The sequence below is a fragment of the Hyperolius riggenbachi genome, chromosome 2 (assembly GCF_040937935.1).
Source record: "Hyperolius riggenbachi isolate aHypRig1 chromosome 2, aHypRig1.pri, whole genome shotgun sequence".
NCBI lineage: Eukaryota > Metazoa > Chordata > Amphibia > Anura > Hyperoliidae > Hyperolius > Hyperolius riggenbachi.
This window is the reverse complement of record NC_090647.1, coordinates 142,884,360-142,902,431: the sequence shown is the minus strand read 5'-3', so window position 1 is coordinate 142,902,431 and position 18,072 is coordinate 142,884,360. Positions and strand designations below refer to the sequence as shown.

The following is an 18,072-nucleotide window of genomic DNA, read 5'->3' as shown; positions in this document are numbered from 1 at the left end:
GAGAACCGCTGCACTACATTATTGATTTTGGTGGCCCGTTGGCTTATAAAACTGTAATTCACCTTTAATTTAAAAACTCACAGAACATAAAGCAAAAAATACCTCCACATTTCAGTCTACAACTAGACGGGATTTTCCAGGCATGGCAGATGACTCAAAATATGCATACCATAAATCACTGCAAAGATCCATACTTTTGAACACAAAAAAATTGATCAAAAGTGGAGGGGTTGGCATATCTGCGAGTGATGATTACCATTCTTCTCATGTGCCTTGTCCCCTATGCAGAGCATACATTGGAAGCATACCTGTGACTACAGTTACCTCGGCCACTCCAGAAACCGTCCTCGTGTCTCCCCTGCAGCTTTATACTCCCCTCAAGACCTCTGAACTTCACTGTGGTCACATAACAGAGAACCCCTAAGCTCTCAGGAGGCATCTGATATGCTCTTTACTGTTTGTGCACTTTGTAGATTGTACATTTACACATAAATCAATTTATCACCACAAACACTACATAGTTGTTTTGGAATGACTTGCTCTTAGCTATAAACCTACCTCAACATCATCCGTCAAGGCAGCTGAGCTTGTAGCTACACCAAACCTCTCCTTTCGCTTCTTCAGCTTTTCGTCATCTTCACCCTGCATGAATATAAATGTAAATGTGAATTTTCAATGCATTGTAACTGCAGTTTGCTTCAGCATCTAAATAATATACAGTAAATATCCTGAAACATTTCAGCTTCCAAGGGAAATCCTTTGTCATTAGTTGTTCTAGTACTTCTGTCACTATACGAAAGCCCACAATCCATGGGAACCTATAGAGACTGGTTACTGTGGGCTTACAGTAGCATTAAACTACCACACTATAGATTACCATTTCCAAAGTTGAGCATTTAGTTTCTCCCAAAGGTTGAATGTCACTGTAAGATGTGGAGTGGGTGGCATATCATTCCGCATAAGCTTTCAAGGGAATGTCCAGGCTCAAAAGAAAAAAAAAATCTACTTACCCGGGGCTTCATCCAGCCCCTGGCAGCCAACATGTCCCTCGCAGCAGCTCCGCTCTCAGACGCTGGCCCGGGGTCCCCGCTCGTGCTGGCACAGTAGAGGACAACCTCAAGAGGTTGGTCTCTGCAGCGGAGGGGACCGGGAGCCAGCGGCTGAGAGCGGAGCTGCGGCAAGGGACATGTTGGTTGCCAGGGGCTGAAGGAAGCCATAAAAAAAGAGAAAAGCGGAGGAGCGCTCCGTAGTGTATTAACTTTCATTAAAACCTCCTTAGCAGTAATCCAGAGTCTCGGGATTGAAAGCCACAGAGCAGGGTGGTAATCCCATGCCTGAGTGAGTTTCATGCAGGAGCTGCTGCAGACCTCTCTAAGGTATGTTTTTCTTCTTGTTTCTAGGGTCTAAAAGCTTGTGAAAAAATGTTATGGCTTTGGCTTTAAGTCTGGAAATAATCATAACGCCAGGGAGGTTAATTTGCAAAACCACGCAAGATAAAAATCCACTTACTAGAAAGCAATATAAAATCAGCTTATCATGGGTTGAACCCATAAAAGACCTCCGGCAGGCAACCGACTCCTCCTCTGTGGCCAGCAGGCGGGGGCGGTGTCCCAGGTGGTGTGGACGGGGTGCCTCCTGTCGGTGTCTGTGTGCCAGTGACCTCACAAAAGGAAGGACGCCCCAGGTAAGTAGATTTTTTTATTTTTTTTAAATTGAGCCTGGGCATTCCCCTTTAAAGCGGATCTAAGATGAAAAACTAACTATAACAAGTAACTTGTCTATATATCTTATCTAAAGTTTAGATAGTTTACACAGCAAATTTAGCTGCAAACAGCTTCAATAGAATATGATTATTTCTTCCTGTGATACAATGACAGAAGCCATGTTGTTTGCAAACATTACACACAGACAAGCTTATCTGCATCTTCAGCACTCAGCCTGTGAAAAAAACCTAATCTCCCTCCTCCACTCTGCCTCTGAAATCTCTGGCTAGTAATACCTCCCCTTCCTCCTGCCCAGGCTGAGCTCCCACGAGCCCTTGCTACTGTCTGAAAATGCCAAGGCTCTCTGAAAAGCTGTGGACGAGGCTTGTTTAGTTTATAGGGAATTAGAGTATTAAAACAAAAAGAAAAAAGTATTTGGCTTGAGGAATGCCCTATAAACAATAGGAAAGGAACACAATTATGCAATGAGTAAAAGTTCATCTCGGATCCACTTTAAGCACTCATTACCAGAGGTGTTTTTATCTTACAGATCAGAGCAGTTTTTGAGGCCTTAGCCACATTCATATTGATTTAGCATCAACTTCATTACTACTGATGATAATTAAATAATTTATGCAGCTTTCTTTTTGCCCCAAATTAGATTTTGTTATTTTTTTTTTTTAAACAAAACAGAACTAAAATTGAAGAAGAAAAAACAAACTAAAACAATAAACAATTTATCAGATTCCACCCATTATAATTTGAAAATAAAAAAAATGGTATTAAAGATTAAAACCATACATTGTATTTGGCTATGTATCCCATTTATCATTAAACTTAAATGTTGTTGCTGGAACAATGTATGGTTTTGATATATTAAAATAAACATTTAGTTGTGCTGCATTTCGCACCTTTTTGTCTTGCACTGTACTAATAATAACAATTAATGGTTAAACAGCATTTGTACCATGGCTGTGGAGTCGGTAAAAAAATCATCCGCCTCAGTTTATGAAACCACCGACTTAAGGCTCATACACACATCAGACTATAGTCTTTGGAAAATGAAAGATCACAGACCAATCTTACCACCCTTCATGTAGTATGAGAGCCATACCTACACAGTCTATTCTATGGAGCTGAACTCCACATCAGAAAAAAATCTTTGCAAGATGCTGCACACACAGATGCTGTACAGACACAAAAGATCAGTATCTGCAAAAGATCTGTTCCTGTCAAAAATCCATTCCTGCAAATTGCAATGATAGTCTATGAGATCTGCAGATTATCATACACACATGATTTAACTGACATTCATCTGCAGATCAAGCAGTCATCCGCAGATCTGACAATCCATCCTGGTGGATCTGATCTGCAGATGAATGTCAGTTAAATCATGTGTGTATGAATATCTGCAGATCTCTTAAGCTGGCCACTAACGGTCCAATTTCTAGCAAAAAATCGTTCGAGCGATCAGAAATTCTGATCGGACGAAAAATCGTTCACTACACCATCAACTAACCAATCATTGCTTCCTATCTATCATGACCACCAAGAAAATCCAAATTTTCGTTCGACTAAAATTCATTCGGGCGACATTTTTTCACTCGTTCATAATCGATTGTGTCCAGCAATGGAGATTATTTACAACCAATCCGATCAGAATTTCTGATCGCTCTAACGATTTTTCGCTAGAAATTGGACAGTTAGTGGCCAGCTTTAGACTATCATTGCAATTTGCAGGAATGGATTTTTGGCAGGAACAGATCTTTTGCAGATACTGATCTTTTGTGTCTGTACAGCATCTGTGTGTGCAGCATCTTGCAAAGATTTTTTTCTGATGTGGAGTTCAGCTCCATAGAAAAGACTGTGTAGAATATGGCTCTCATACTACATGAAGGGTGGTAAGATTGGTCTGTGATCTTTCATTTTCAAAAGACTATGGTCTGATGTGTGTATGTGGCCTTAGACTCCAGGTACCCAAAATTGCTTTGACTCCTACTCCTTGGCTCCTTAGTCTAATTTTTACAAAGGCTATGGATTTGGTTCAAAAATCATCTGACTCAAACTCCTCAGTTTATTAAAACCACCGACTCCAACTCTTCGTTCCCAAAATTGCTCCGACTCCACAGCCCTGCTTTTTACCGTTCCAGCCCCATGTTTTGGTGCTATTGCATTCTCACGATTATGGTGGCCGTATTACATGTCCCAGTTCCATGTGTCTATCTTTTAGTTACACCATTAAATTGTCCCCCTTATAGTGGCTTCTGCACCTCTTATAGCGACCTTATGAGGTGCCTATTACTGTTTACCTTGGTGGTCAATGTTCTCTACTCTTCCTTAAAGGTTTTCCCTGGTGGTCTAGTGGTTTCTTCACTCCCCCCCCCTGCAGAAATCAGCAGTCCGGAGGCTTCGCTTGTAACCCCCGGCTCGCCGTTCCAGCACTGGGACCCTCTGAACCTATTCTGTAAAGGCATATTGAATAGGTTTGTACGCAGCTTATTCCTCTGTGCACTAGCCGATCTGTGCTTTCGTGCAGGCTGTCCTTGCACCTGCACAGTGCGGCCACACCCGTGCACGGGCGGGAGTGCGGCCATGAAGATGAAGAGGGCCCTTTATATACTGACAAGTCATAGGTTTACTTTATTCATGGGAAACAAGTACCCAAATTCAGGTGATCTAACTTTCATAATGAGCATGTCTCTTCCAGATAAGTGACAAAGTTGTGCACTACAGTTAAAGAGACACTGAAGCGAAAAAAAAATTATGATATTATGATTTGTATGTGTAGTACAGCTAAAAAATAAAACATTAAAGAGAATCTGTATTGTTAAAATCGCACAAAAGTAAACATACCAGTGCGTTAGGGGACATCTCCTATTACCCTCTGACACAATTTCGCCGCTCCTCGCCGCATTAAAAGTGGTTAAAAACAGTTTTAAAAAGTTTGTTTATAAACAAACAAAAGGGCCACCAAAACAGGAAGTAGGTTGATGCACAGTATGTCCACACATAGAAAATACATCCATACACAATCAGGCTGTATACAGCATTCCTTTTGAATCTCAAGAGATTATTTGTGTGTTTCTTTCCCCCTGTTCTCATGCACTGAAGATTCAGGCTGCTTGTTTCTTCCTGCAAACAGCTTTGCCCTTGTCTGTAATTCTTCAGTATGTGAAAGCCCAGCTCAGAGGACGATTTATCCAGCTTGTAAAAGATAAGAGAGAAGAGAGAAGCTGCTCTAATCCTAAATAACACACAGGCAAGTGTGCATACAGGGGCCTGGAAGGGGGAGTTAATAGCAGAACTACAACACTGAAGAACTTGGCAGCCTTCCAGACACAGGCTGACAAGTCTGACAAGAGAGAGATAAGTTGATTTATTACAGAGATGGTGATAGCAGAAAGTGCTGCAGTAAGCCAGAACACATTAGAATAGCTTTTTGAACTTGTAGGATGATAAAAAACAGAATGCAATTTTTGTTACGGAGTCTCTTTAAGATCAGATACATCAGTCTGTTTCCAGTACAGGAAGAGTTAAGAAACTCCAGTTGTTATCTCTATGCAAACAAGCCATCAACTCTCCGACCAAGTTAAAGGTCCGTACACACGCCGGACTGGAGGCAGCGACGGGTCCGTCGTTGCCTCCCGCTGGGTGGGCGTCGGCTGTTTCTGAGCGATCCGCCCTGCGGATCGCTCAGAAACAGCCGTATCAGTCCGCCGACAGTGCGTACACACGCCGGACTGTCGTTGGCACGCCCACCCAGCGGGAGGCAACGACGGACCCGTCGCTGCCTCCAGTCCGGCGTATGTACGGACCTTTAGTCGTGAAGAGGGCTGTTATCTGACTTTTATTATCTCAACTGTTTTCTTTTCCTCTGCTAGAGGAGAGGTCATTAGTGCACAGACTGCTCTGAAAGACTCATTTTGAATGCTGAATGTTGTGTAATCTGCACATATTATAGAATGATGCAATGTTAGAAAACACACTATATACCTGAAAATAAAAATATGAGAATATTTTCTTTGCTGCTAATCTTCTAGTAATTATTCATAGTACACAACCAATTCACTACATCATATTTTTTTTTCGCTTCAGTGTCTCTTTAAGGCCTTGTGTCCACTTGTGCATTGTTGGCTGCATTTTCAGGAACGTAGTCTGTGAAACACACAAGGACATCAGAAATGCATAGACAGCACTGTCTGATGTATCAATCCATGCATAGCATTCAGTGTGGTAATGCAAGGTTGAATGCAATTTTGCGCAAATGCAGTGCAATCCAATTCACTATGAATGAATGGGATCTGCACCACATTCAGAGATGATTTATAAAGCGCCAACATATTCTGTGGCTCTGTACAAGATTATCATTTTTTATTTATGTAGCACCATCTTCCATAGCGCTGTAAATAGTACAAAACAATATCGGGGAGCATAGATACACGAGGCATTCAAAACTCTGTACAATCAGAAAATCCAGCAATAAAAATACATACATAGTTGATGTGTGATTTGAGACATCACCAATACTGCTACATGTTCTTATGATAAGGTACATAAGAAACAAAAAACACAAGGGGAGACCTGTCAGTGGCGTAGCAATAGGTGATGCAGAGGTAGCGACTACACTGGGGACCCTGGACCAGAGGGGCCCATCAAGGGCCATCCGTTAACTACTGTATTAGCTCTTCATTGGTGCTATAGTAGTATTGATAACCTCTGTTTTTGGCAGTTGTTGGTGCTCTGTATCAATTGCTTTAGAGGAGCCCAATATAAAACCATCAGCTACGCCACTGGCTCCTGTCCTTGTGAGCTTACAATCTAGAGGGTAGTAGGGTAGAGACACTAGGGTAAGAGACAAAGAGGTTAGTAGATGAGGCAGTGAGTCTTCAATGCTAGCTTTGACAATTTATAATCACGCCAGATAAGCTTGGAGATCAGTGCAAGTTCTGTGCTTAAAAGTGGAGCCGTGGCCTTAGAAGGTGAAGTCTTACAAACTGCAATGGAATGGTATGATAATCAAATCATCTTAAAGAGACACTGAAGTCTCTATTTTACCTGATTTTCTGCTCAAGTCCTGTTCAGTATTAAATTCGAAGCGGATTCGCCGAGTGATTTATAGCAAAGAAATAGCCCAGCAAAGTTCCTGGGCTCGCAGATTCCTTTCTTCCGAGTAGAGGCAGAGCTGTGCGCAGTAGCTCTGTCTCCTCACCAGTCAATCTCCGCCTCTCAGTCTTCTTTAACTACTTTATGACCGCTCCACGCCAATTGGCGTGGATGCGGCGGCAGCCTCGGGACCGCCTAACGCCGATTGGCGTAAGGTCCTTGGGGCGGAGTTTGCAGGAGATTGCATGCGCATCCCCTCTCTGATGGCAGAGCACAGCTCCGTCTTCAGTCTCCCAGCGGCTAGGATTGCCGCTAGGAGACTGTTAGACAGAGCAACCGCCGTCTAATTAACCTATACAGAACTGCGATCTAAGGCAGCGCTGTACTGGGGACAGCCGTGTGACACAGCTGTCCCCTCTGTAGCTGTGGAAGTGATCTGCTGTCATAGGCTGACAGCCGATCACGCTGATTGGCTGGCGGGGGGAGGGAGGGTTGAGTAAAAAAAATAAAATAAATAGTAACATTTAAAAAAGAATAACAAATATTTATAAAAATAAACATCTGGGGGGCCATCAGACCCCACCAGAGCTCTGTTGGTGGGGAGAAAAAAAAAGGGGGAGGGGGGGGAGAAAAGTGGGGGAATCACTTGTGTGCTGAGTTGGACGGTCCTGCAGCGAGGCCTTAAAGTTGCAGTGGCCCATTTGTTAAAAAATGGCCTGGTCTTTAGGGGGGGGGGGGGGGGGGGGGAGGATTTGAGCACTGAAAAGCACTGCTCCATCCTCAAGTGATTAACTGAGAGGGGCGGGGAGAAGCGGAGATTGACTGGATAGGAGGCAGAGCTACTGCGTAAAGCTCTGCCACAAAATCTGCGACCTGCAAAGCCGCGGAACTTTGCAGATCTATTTCTTTGCTATAAATCACTTCTTCGGCCGCAGGCATACGGCGAATCCGCTTAGAATTTAATGCTAAAGAGGACTTAAGCAGAAAATCAGGTAAATTAAATTTTATATAGTCCTTGCAGTTTATGTAAATACCGCATGGTTTCTTTCCCTCTACAAAAAAATGGATGACATGGTCACACAGGCAAGCAAACTAAAAAGTCAGAGTTTACATCAGTCCCACATCCATTTTTTAGCGAAAACTGTATCGCTGTGAACAGTATAGCAAATAAGGTGGACAGAAACATAAGAGTTTTGCCCAAAATATGAACCTTTATCGAATGCCCTCAAAATGGTATAAAGAAAAGCTTTGTGTAATCAGAAAATAAATAGTTTACAAAGGCCTAGGTGAATTATGAAAGAAAAACCATACACATGGCACAGAAAAACGACACAAACACACCTACAACTATCTGATAACAACACTGCTGATGGTTAAAAGAATATGTTTGTCCTGGTTTGTAACCTATACATTTCATTCCATATGCCTGAGACCACCTCTAAAACCTCTTTCTCCCCCCCCCCCATAGAAAGTACCACTGACTACTCTACTAAATCAACTCTTCAAAAGTATCTAGCCCACTTGACCTTTCGCTCAGCAGGGGTCACAAAGAGGCACACGTACAATGCTCCTCACTCTATCTTTAGCCTTATGTTGACAGCTTTTGATTCATGGGCTGCTGGAGCCCATCTGAGCTAAATTACTCCTATCCAAAAGCCATCAGGCTAGGCATTTATCAAACCTCTTCCCCCTTTACACCCCCTTATGCCTGCTTGTGCACCAGGCCATGCTCAAGTGCACCCACAAGCACTATGCAGCTGTTGGAGATAGTGACCTTCTATGCTCAAGTGTCAGATGGCATTTCCCCCCTTTTTTTCCATCTTACTTAACCGCTATTCCAGCACAGAAGCCTGTATTTTCACACCTGTGCTCTCTGTGTTAAAGCTCTTATGTTAAATAACATAAAACAAACGATGAGATACTATGGCATAGAAGATAGACAAGGTCAAATATTTTAAAGTTATTGAAAAAGGTCAGGAGTTACAAATCCTGTCGGGATAATGTTATATTTGCTTCTGAAACAATGAACAAGGCAAACTATGCTGTGACAGTGAACAAATATTAAGTAAAAAGTAATCGGTTTTCTGGCACCAATGGAGAGCTAGAATTCTACTAAGCTTTCAGAATTTTCACGCACAAGCATCATGCACTTATGAAGCATTATTTCTACTTATACAAAGTGTGCTTAAAGACTAAAAAATTAGGTGCCGCACACATTATTATTTGATCCGGTTTTAAGACAGTAGCAGCATATCCTTAGAATATATATGTATACAGTAGACTCTCTGATATAGTAAACCTCTGGATATAGTAAACTCAGGACTCAGGTCCCAGCAAATGCTCCTGTATATTAAATATACTTTTGACCAATTCTGATATAGCAAACTTCTGATATAGTAAACTACTTTTCCTGGTCCCTTGGAGTCTGCTATAAAGGGATTCTACTTTATATTGCTAAACTGCGCTTGTATGGATAGTAAACTAGCTACAGTGTGTGCCTGAATAAACGGTCAGAATCTTAACACACAGAATCGAAAGGGTTAAATTATCACTGCGCGTCACGTGACAGACTGGGTGCGTAAGAACAATGCTCTCGGCCAGCAAGCGACTGAGTTTATCTGCCCGCAGGATCGGCAGCCAAGCCACCGGGGGCCGCTGTACACACGATAGATCCTCTGCCTCGCTCGAGTCTCATCTAGCGTGTGTGCGGGGCTTAAGGCAGGCTAACCAGTTTTACAGCAATATATGAAAGTGAGGTGATGGGGACGCCAAATTTCATCAAGTCTTGACGTAACTGCACTCACAGTCATGTGAAAAAACAGCCTATGAAAGTCTGTGTTTTTGTAACATACATGGACATGTAATCTCAGTTTTAACAATAGTGAGAGACTGGAGTAATCTACATAAACAATTAAAATTGAAGATGTAAAATCTTCTGTAGAATGGAATTGTACAAATTACATTTTGTAGTGGTGAAGAAATCAGGACACCCCCACATTTATTTCCACTTAAAAAGGTTCAACTCACATACAGGTGCATCACATCAGGTGCACATGATTAGATCATCATTACCCAGCATTATTGAAGGAGGTTTGCCCTATTTAAATCTCAGACATTTAGGCCTAAAAAGCACATGCTGTTTTGATTGGCCGATTTCACTAATAATATTCAAAATCTGTTGACCCTCATACAGCATGGAAGTGGCAAAATTGGCCAATCCTAATTGTATGTGTGTACGTACCTTAAAGCCTGGTACACACTTTCAATTATGGTTGGCAAATCGCTGACCAATTTTACCATCTCCATGTAGTATGAGGGTTTACCTACCCAATCTGCTCATAGAGTTCAATATCTGTTGGCCCTAAAACTGCATGGAGGTGGTAAAATGAGTGTTTGGCCAGTCATAATTGAAAGTGTGTACTAGGCTTTAGTTTGGTGCGCTCCTGACTGTTGAGGTGAAAGTAAACACCATGGTGAGATCAAAAGAGCTGTCTGAGGCCTTCACAATGAAGTAAAAGGGATCTCAAAATTTAAAATCATTCCACTGTCCGGAAAATAGTCTGGAAGTAAAAGACCTACAACTGCCTACAAAGCCAAGTCTGGCCATCCAAGCAAGTTCACCCCAAGGACAGACCACCCAATGCTAAGATTTCTTTAAAAACCCTAAAATGTCATCACAGGACCTACAGCAGGCTCTTGCTACTGTTGATGTGAAAGAGCAATACCATACCAACTGTGAAACATGAAGGTGGAAGTGCCTGTCTGTCCCTACCCTTTGCAACTCAAGACAGGTCCAACCCTAAAATCATTCATCCTAACCTAAAAAGCCAACTGTCCAGTCTGCCATTTAAAAACACAAACTTTTTCCTCTTTAACACATTCCACCTCACAATTATGTACTGACCTGACAGGCCCGAATTTACATCACAGGAGCCTATAGGCACAAGTGTCCTGGCAACCTAGACTTCACCCTCCATGAACCTACAAACCCCAGCCAAACTGACTGCATGTGTGCTGGCTGTATCAGCTGTCACTTCTCCCTTCCTTCCCCTGCCGGTAATATTTACAGGTTTCCCTTAGCATTAGGTAGCCAGAGGGAACCTCAGTACTAAGCAGCTAGTGGTGCACCCAACTGAAGGGAGATCTCGTTAGTGGAACACCGAGAGCAGGGTAAGTAACCTCTCATTTACACCATTCTCAGGACTCTACATAGGGAAGGAAGGAGGGAGGCACTAGGGGAGGGGAGGAGCCGCCTTTCCATCATCAGGCACCTGTAGGCATGTGCCTACAGTGCCTTATGGTAAATCCAGCCAATTGTGCTGCAGCACCAGGTAGTAAAAATGCAGTAGAGACCATCTGACCTCTCTGCATCCTCATTTTATAAAGCAAGATGCAAGGAAGGTGGTAAACACACACATTTGTAGTCTTTGTCTTAGAACATTTTGAAATGATGTTACTTAAACTATTATACAAGCATAAATCTGCGGTGATGACTTCAGACATAGCTCAGTACTTCCTTCCCTGCCTGCAGATGCACACACAACACACAGGAAAAACAAGTGTTCTGCTGGGTTAGCGCTGAATGCTGGCATTAGGAGTGTGTTGGCGTATTGCAGAACTGATCTTCAGCAATTAAATGCAGGACTTCACAGACAGCTGAACCATCTTTCTGACCTACTCAACAGGGAATGGCGACATCTTGGCCCAAATACACAGCATGGCAGAGATTCAAATTCCCATTGTGCTCCTTCCCCTGCTGAGGTGTATACCAAGTCACTACCTCTTTACCACCAACCACGAGACTTGATGAATTAAGGAAATCTCACTGTGGTCAGATTAGATTCGTTTGGATTGCTTTGTTTATATTCATTCAGTCCTCCCCATTGTCCCCACCACAGAAAAATAATGACACACGTGAAATCAAAATCCAAATTAGAGAAACAGAGGGCCGGGCGGTACTGCAAGTCACAACCATGGATGAAGCATTTGATTTGTCACTATTACAGGGGCAAAAAGTATTATTATTTCTCGGTGATTAGATTTATATACTGTACATGATGTATAAAACTATAAGACAATTGGGGCCATATCCTATTCAAGGTGATAAGTAGCTTGCAGATGCGAGCTACTTATCACCTTGCCATCGCGCGAGGATTACCGGCAAATCTTATTGCCCATATCCTTCGTGCGATGGCCAATCGTTAGGGAGCATTACTCAGGTGAAAGCCTGAGCGATGCTCCCTTTTACCGAGCGATGGGGAGTGAGGTTTACGCTGTGGTGCTGTCCGTCAGCACCACGGCCTCACTCCCCACATATGCGCACTCGCCCGCTGAACATCGCCGCCATCTTCCGCCGCAGCATCTGGGGGTCTCCTTTAATAAGGAGACCCCCAGAGCTCCCCGTCGGGTCGCCGCACAGTTTAGAAGCCCCCGCGCAGCTGTGCAAAGGCTCCCCTGTCATACGTACCGCCGCCGATCACCAGACGCCTCTCGCCGCAAAATCCAGCACGTAATTACAGTGTATCTAACACTGTAATTACTGTCCGCATAGAAGGAGCCGGGCAAAGCATCTTTGAATCTGCAGCGGGGCTCCCCATTGATCAGCTGTCTGAGCCATTTTATTGGTTCAGACAGCGGACCAATGGAGAGCCCGGCTGCAGATTCAAAGATGCTTTGCCCGGGCTCCGTCTATGCGGACAGTAATTACAGTGTTAGATACACTGTAATTACGTGATAGATTTTGCGGCGAGATGCGTCGGGTGATCGGCGGCGGTACGTATGACAGGGGAGCCTTTGCAGAGCTGCGCAGGGGCTTCTAAACTGTGCAGCGACCCGACGGGGAGCTCTGGGGGTCTCCTTATGAAAGGAGACCCCCAGATGCTGCGGCGACGAGGAGCGTTAGCTAGTTTAGACCTGCTTTTTGCAGGTCTAAGCTAACGCTCATGTCTGCCATGAAGCATCGCTTCCTGGAGACATGATAAGGGTAATTGGATTCCATGGTAAGAACTCGCTGGGCGATTATATCGGCCAAGCGAGTTCTTTTCCACCTGGGGGGGTCTAAAGTTTAATTAGAAGAACTCGCCAGTGCTTAGCGATGGCGAGTTCAGCAATAGAATATGGCCCTTAGTGACAAATCTGTTCTCTCACAAGAGCAGCGAAAATATCATTCTGTTCAGATGTGGTGCCAAGACATAAAAATGAGCTGAATACGTCTGGAGTCAGTTTATTTCCATGTTACTAATGTTCTATTTATCATCTATACTACACAAAGAATTATCTCATAAGTTTAATTTCACTTCATGTTCACTTTAAGATACTCTTACGTCATACTTTTGTGATTGTTTGGCTCATGTTGCTAATCTGAACATCTCACACATTCGCTGTGCAGCACTGCGTAATGTGTTGACAATTCATTAAAAAACAGAGGATTACAGCCTGCACGCTTTACAAGAAGCTTTCCGGTAGATTTTGGAAAGTGTCTGCTGCTGCTCCCATGCAGAGCTCCAGTGAAATCACAAACTAATGGCAGGTGATGGGGACTGGCTCTCAGTTGGCATTCCAAATAATTCCAAAGGCATTTGATAGGTTTGAGATCTGGGCTCTTTGCAGAGCAGTCACGTTTCTCATCACCCGGCTAAGGGCTCTTTCACACTAGAGGCTAGTTTTGGTGTTTTACAGCCAAGACCATAGTTTACGTTTTCCAAGGTAAAATAAAGTCCATAGACTTTCATACCTAAAGCAACTTTTTTGGGCGTTGTGTTATGAAGCTCCCCGGAGCTTTTTCAAAGCTGTTTACAGCCGAAGTGGGCTTTTCGCGTTTCAATGACAGTCAATGGAAAAGGCCAACTACAGCTTTTATCTTGCAGCTTTTTCAAAGCGTTTTACAGTTGACTTGTTGACTTCTTTAAAAAAAAAAAAAAAAAAAAAGGTGTTTTCATATGAGCTGTAAAACGCTATGGAATGGCTACAAAAACGCTAACAGCAAAAGGCAGCCACAAAGTGGAGATCCTCAATTCTCCAGACTGTTCAGCATTATGGCATAGCATTAAGAATTACTTTCATTGGAATTACATAAGGGTTCTAGTCCAAACCATGAAAAAAACACACCGAGCAATTTTCCACCACAAACAGTCTTTACAGTTGGTACTATGAATGCATTCCTCCTGGCATATTCTGAATCTAGATTGGTCCACCACACCTCATACAGGCTCCCCTGTGCAGTGAAACTCCAGGTCAGAAAACCAACACTTTCATACAGGAGGTTAAGTATGTTTTTAAATACTCAAAAACACCTGTGAAGGTCTGTTTTAGATAAAATGTACCATTTTCCAAAAAGAGAAGCAGTAGTGTTTGAAGTATACACAGTGCCAGCTGAGAACCTGTTCTAAAACTAACATGCATTGGCATAAGTGAGTTCTCTCTGATCTACACTTCAGATCAGTATATTCTTCTAGAGTGAAGTAGTATAAAGTTGTTGCTTCCTGAGCTTTACAACCGAAGACATGCGCAGAGTACTTTCATGGGAGCAGGCATAGGGTTAACATCCTGTGTTTACAAATTAGCTGTTCTGCCAAGGCAGCTGAGAGACCAAATTACAGTTGTTTTTAGTCATAGATGAGGGGGAATTAGACAGGCTAAACTCACTAAATACATACACCCATTTCTCTGTTTCCCTTCTGTCCTGTGCAAGCGTTCAGGTCCACAATGATAACAAACCATTTAAAAATCACTAAGAAATGTTACTTACTGAACTAATTCACACTGCTTGGGTTATTCAGATTTTGTTTTTTTATGTACCATTTGTCTTTAAGTAAACGAATCAGATTTAACTACACTAATTATTGAACTGATTGATTCACTCACTACTAATCATTACAACTTGTACGAAAACAAACAACAAAAATTAATTAGAAAACTAAAGAACTAAAGGTAGAGCTTAGTTGAGATGTCAGTTTGACAGAAAAAAAACACTATATTTACTATGGTTCCTCCCCCAACCCCAAACGATGTATAGAAACCCGTATACATAAGAGTTCCTACTAATGTGAAAGGAGCATAAAATATATGAACTAGGATAAAGCACAATAAACATGCACAGAGTTTGATGGGCACGAAAGCATATCAAAATAAGCAATCATTCATTTAAACAACAAAAGCACTGCATGCTTGTAATAAGGAATGAGCTTAACTGAACTTGTTGGTTGTAAGGGAGCAGGAGGGGAGGGGAAAGTATTTTGGATTAGGGTTCTGCCTGCAGGAGAAAGGGGGCAACGGAGCGTGGGCTGAGAGCCATTTGAAAGCCACATTAGCCCCTGCGATTAGAGCAGCAGGGATGACTAGTCGACCGAAAGATATCTGCCTTTGTTGCCAAGGTGGGGCGGAAAATTTGCATTCATATAAATTACTTTCACCCTAACAGGATTGGCCGAGTATTTTTAATAAGTGGGCATTATGACAGGGGAAAGGATGCAGATGACATTTGTGTAGAGTTCTGAAGATGCTTTGTGACAGCGTTAATCTGTTCAGTTCCTCAATAGCTGCAAAGCTTATTGACAGGTTGTACCTCAATTATCAACGTGAGCACAAAGCAAAAGACAAAGCCAAGAATGTCACCGGAGCTGTCACTTAACATGGGTCTCTGCGAGGACATACAGGATATAGAGGACCATTTAATTGTCATATTAAACATGGTAAAATAGCAACTTGTGAACTAGCGGCCAGGAAAAACATATGCTTTGTGCATCAAGTGCAATAATTTAGTGGAATACTGTGGGCCGAGTGTTTCAGCTTTGTATTTTATCGCTAAAATGCATAAATGACCCATCCAGGCTACCATAAATGATAGTAATGGTCTGAACTAAAAGCAATTTTACTATACACTGAGGGGGAGGCAGCGCCAGAGCCAAGCCTGTAATGGCAGCAATGGCCCAGTTCACCTCAGTTGCTCTTTCAGTTTGATATGCAGTGTGCGTGACTGCTCCTGTGAGGCATTGTTCTACATACTGCACAGCATATGCTGGGCACATGTCACTGGATGACAGCATCTACTGATCTCTAGGGGAGCAGGATTCATTAGAAGCGGCCTTTGGACGGTTTCCATAGAGGTAGTGAAAGGCTGGGAAGTGAAGGGCTTGCAGCGTGGAGCTCTGTGCACTTCTATGTTTTATTTGCACTACTATTCTCTGACAAGCAAGGCTAGTGGCAAGCGGGGAAAAGAGGCTGAATGGTTCATGACAACGCTCACTGAACCAGAATGGAGGGGGGAGGCTGAAGAGATGTACGTATACCAGCCACAAAGCCAAGTTTTGTCTCACAGCAGGGTTAGATAAAGAAGAACCAGGTGACCCTTTGGGGTGAGGTCAGCCTCCCCCCATTTTCAGATTGGTAGGGTAAAGAGATTTAAGGAATAATGGGGAAAATAAATGAACTTTTGAAGGGTTTTGTTTTAGCCCTGATAACACACCAAAACCAGGATATGTTAAGGTTAATACTAAAGGAACATATCCTGACGTCTTCTCTTGGGACAGACAGTGCATCAAACTAAGAGATGTCAGTATGCGTGCTCCTAACCTTTAGATAGGTTTGATGCAATGAATGTTTGCATGTCTGCACTATTCATGTTACAGGGTTAGGACACCTATAAATGCTGGGGTACCTCTGTGCGGTGTAGGTGACTAAGCAAGAGAATATATTCTTTTGTACCAAGACACTGGCTTTTAACTTAGCTGTAGCAATGATTCCTGGATGATTGATTTCTGTGAATGCATTTGTATGAATATCTGTATTGTATTGTATATTGAGCATGCAAAGGGTTAACAGACTTTGCCATTTTTTGACATCACATCCCTCTGCTCTTATGTATTGACTAGGAATCTACCGTATTTATAGAGGTGGTAATTGCCAGAAAGATAGCTATATTTCTGATCAAAAAGCGTCATTTTTTAGATAACCATGTTTATAACAGTGCCGATCAGCTTAAAGGGATACTGTAGGGGGGTCGGGGGAAAATGAGCTGAACTTACCCGGGGCTTCTAATGGTCCCCCACAGACATCCTGCGCCCGCACAGCCACTCACCGATGCTCCGGCCCCGCCTCCAGTTCACTTCTGGAATTTCTGACTTTAAAGTCAGAAAACCACTGCGCCTGCGTTGCCGTGTCCTCGCTCCCGCTGTCACCAGAAGCGTACTGTGCATGCCCAGTATGGTCTGTGTCTGCGCAGTACACTCCTGGTGACATCAGCGGGAGTGAGGACACGGCAACGCAGCCGCAGTGGTTTTCTGACTTTAAAGTCAGAAATTCCAGAAGTGAACCGGAGGCGGGGCTGGAGCATTGGGGAGTGGCTGCACCAACACAGGATGTCTGCGGGGGACCATTAGAAGCCCCTGGTAAGTTCAGCTCATTTTCCCCCGACCCCCCTACAGTATCCCTTTAAATGATAGGCAGTTTTTATAATGGATCAAAGGGCGTTCTTGCAATACGAAAAAAGGGGGTTCTGGCTATGGATAACCACTTATCGATGACTGCCAGTTTTCTGTGGCAACTACCAAATAGTGCCGATTCACTGCTAATACTGACTTCACCGCTCTGCAAGGAGTCATTGCACCTACTCAGACTCTTTGAAAGTCTATATTTGCATAGGCTATAGCCACCAACATGGCGATGTCTGGACTTCTCCATTGGTTGAGTTTCTAGGTAGTCTGTGGGACAATACACAGCCAGTAAGCTTATGTTTCGCTTTCTACAGTAACAGTAACTGTACTTTGATAGAAGCATTCCTGTCCACACCTTTACTTTAAAGCGGACTCAAACTCTTGCACAGCATACAAGGGAAAGCCTTTATTCCACATTTAGTTCCTAAAAAAATTCACTTCTCGGTGTCCAGTTTGTTTAGCCAGATCAAGGTGTCTAATTTGTTATTATCAGCAACTGTGAAAAGACTGCAGGCAGCTCTCCCCATATAGTAATCATTGGGGCTTAACCATTTCAGTGCTCCCTGCAAAACTGAAACCAAGTTAAAACTTCGGGATTTTTTAAGGATTTCCATGAATTGAAATAAAGATTTTTTTCCTCATAAATGCTATCATGCTGTGGCTAATCTTTTACAGCAGAGACAAAGTTCTGAGTTTCATTCCACTTTATATATTATGATGTACTTATATAGCACCAACATCTTCCGCAGTGCTGTACAGAGTATATTGTCCTGTCACTTAACTCGGTGGGGCTCACAATCTAATCCCTATCATAGTGATTTGTCTATGGATGTATC

The 18,072-nt window shown here is 43.0% G+C and overlaps 1 protein-coding gene across 2 annotated transcripts in view; it reads right to left on the bottom strand.

Annotated features, from left to right (window-relative positions):
• The window catches only part of SARNP (SAP domain containing ribonucleoprotein), a 103,395-nt gene that overhangs the window by 4,802 nt on the left and 80,521 nt on the right, over positions 1–18,072 (bottom strand). For both annotated transcript variants that reach the window (XM_068265179.1, XM_068265178.1), the window contains exon 10: positions 559–642. In XM_068265179.1, coding sequence (XP_068121280.1) covers positions 559–642 — 84 coding nt within the window. The remainder of the gene's footprint in view (positions 1–558; positions 643–18,072) is intronic.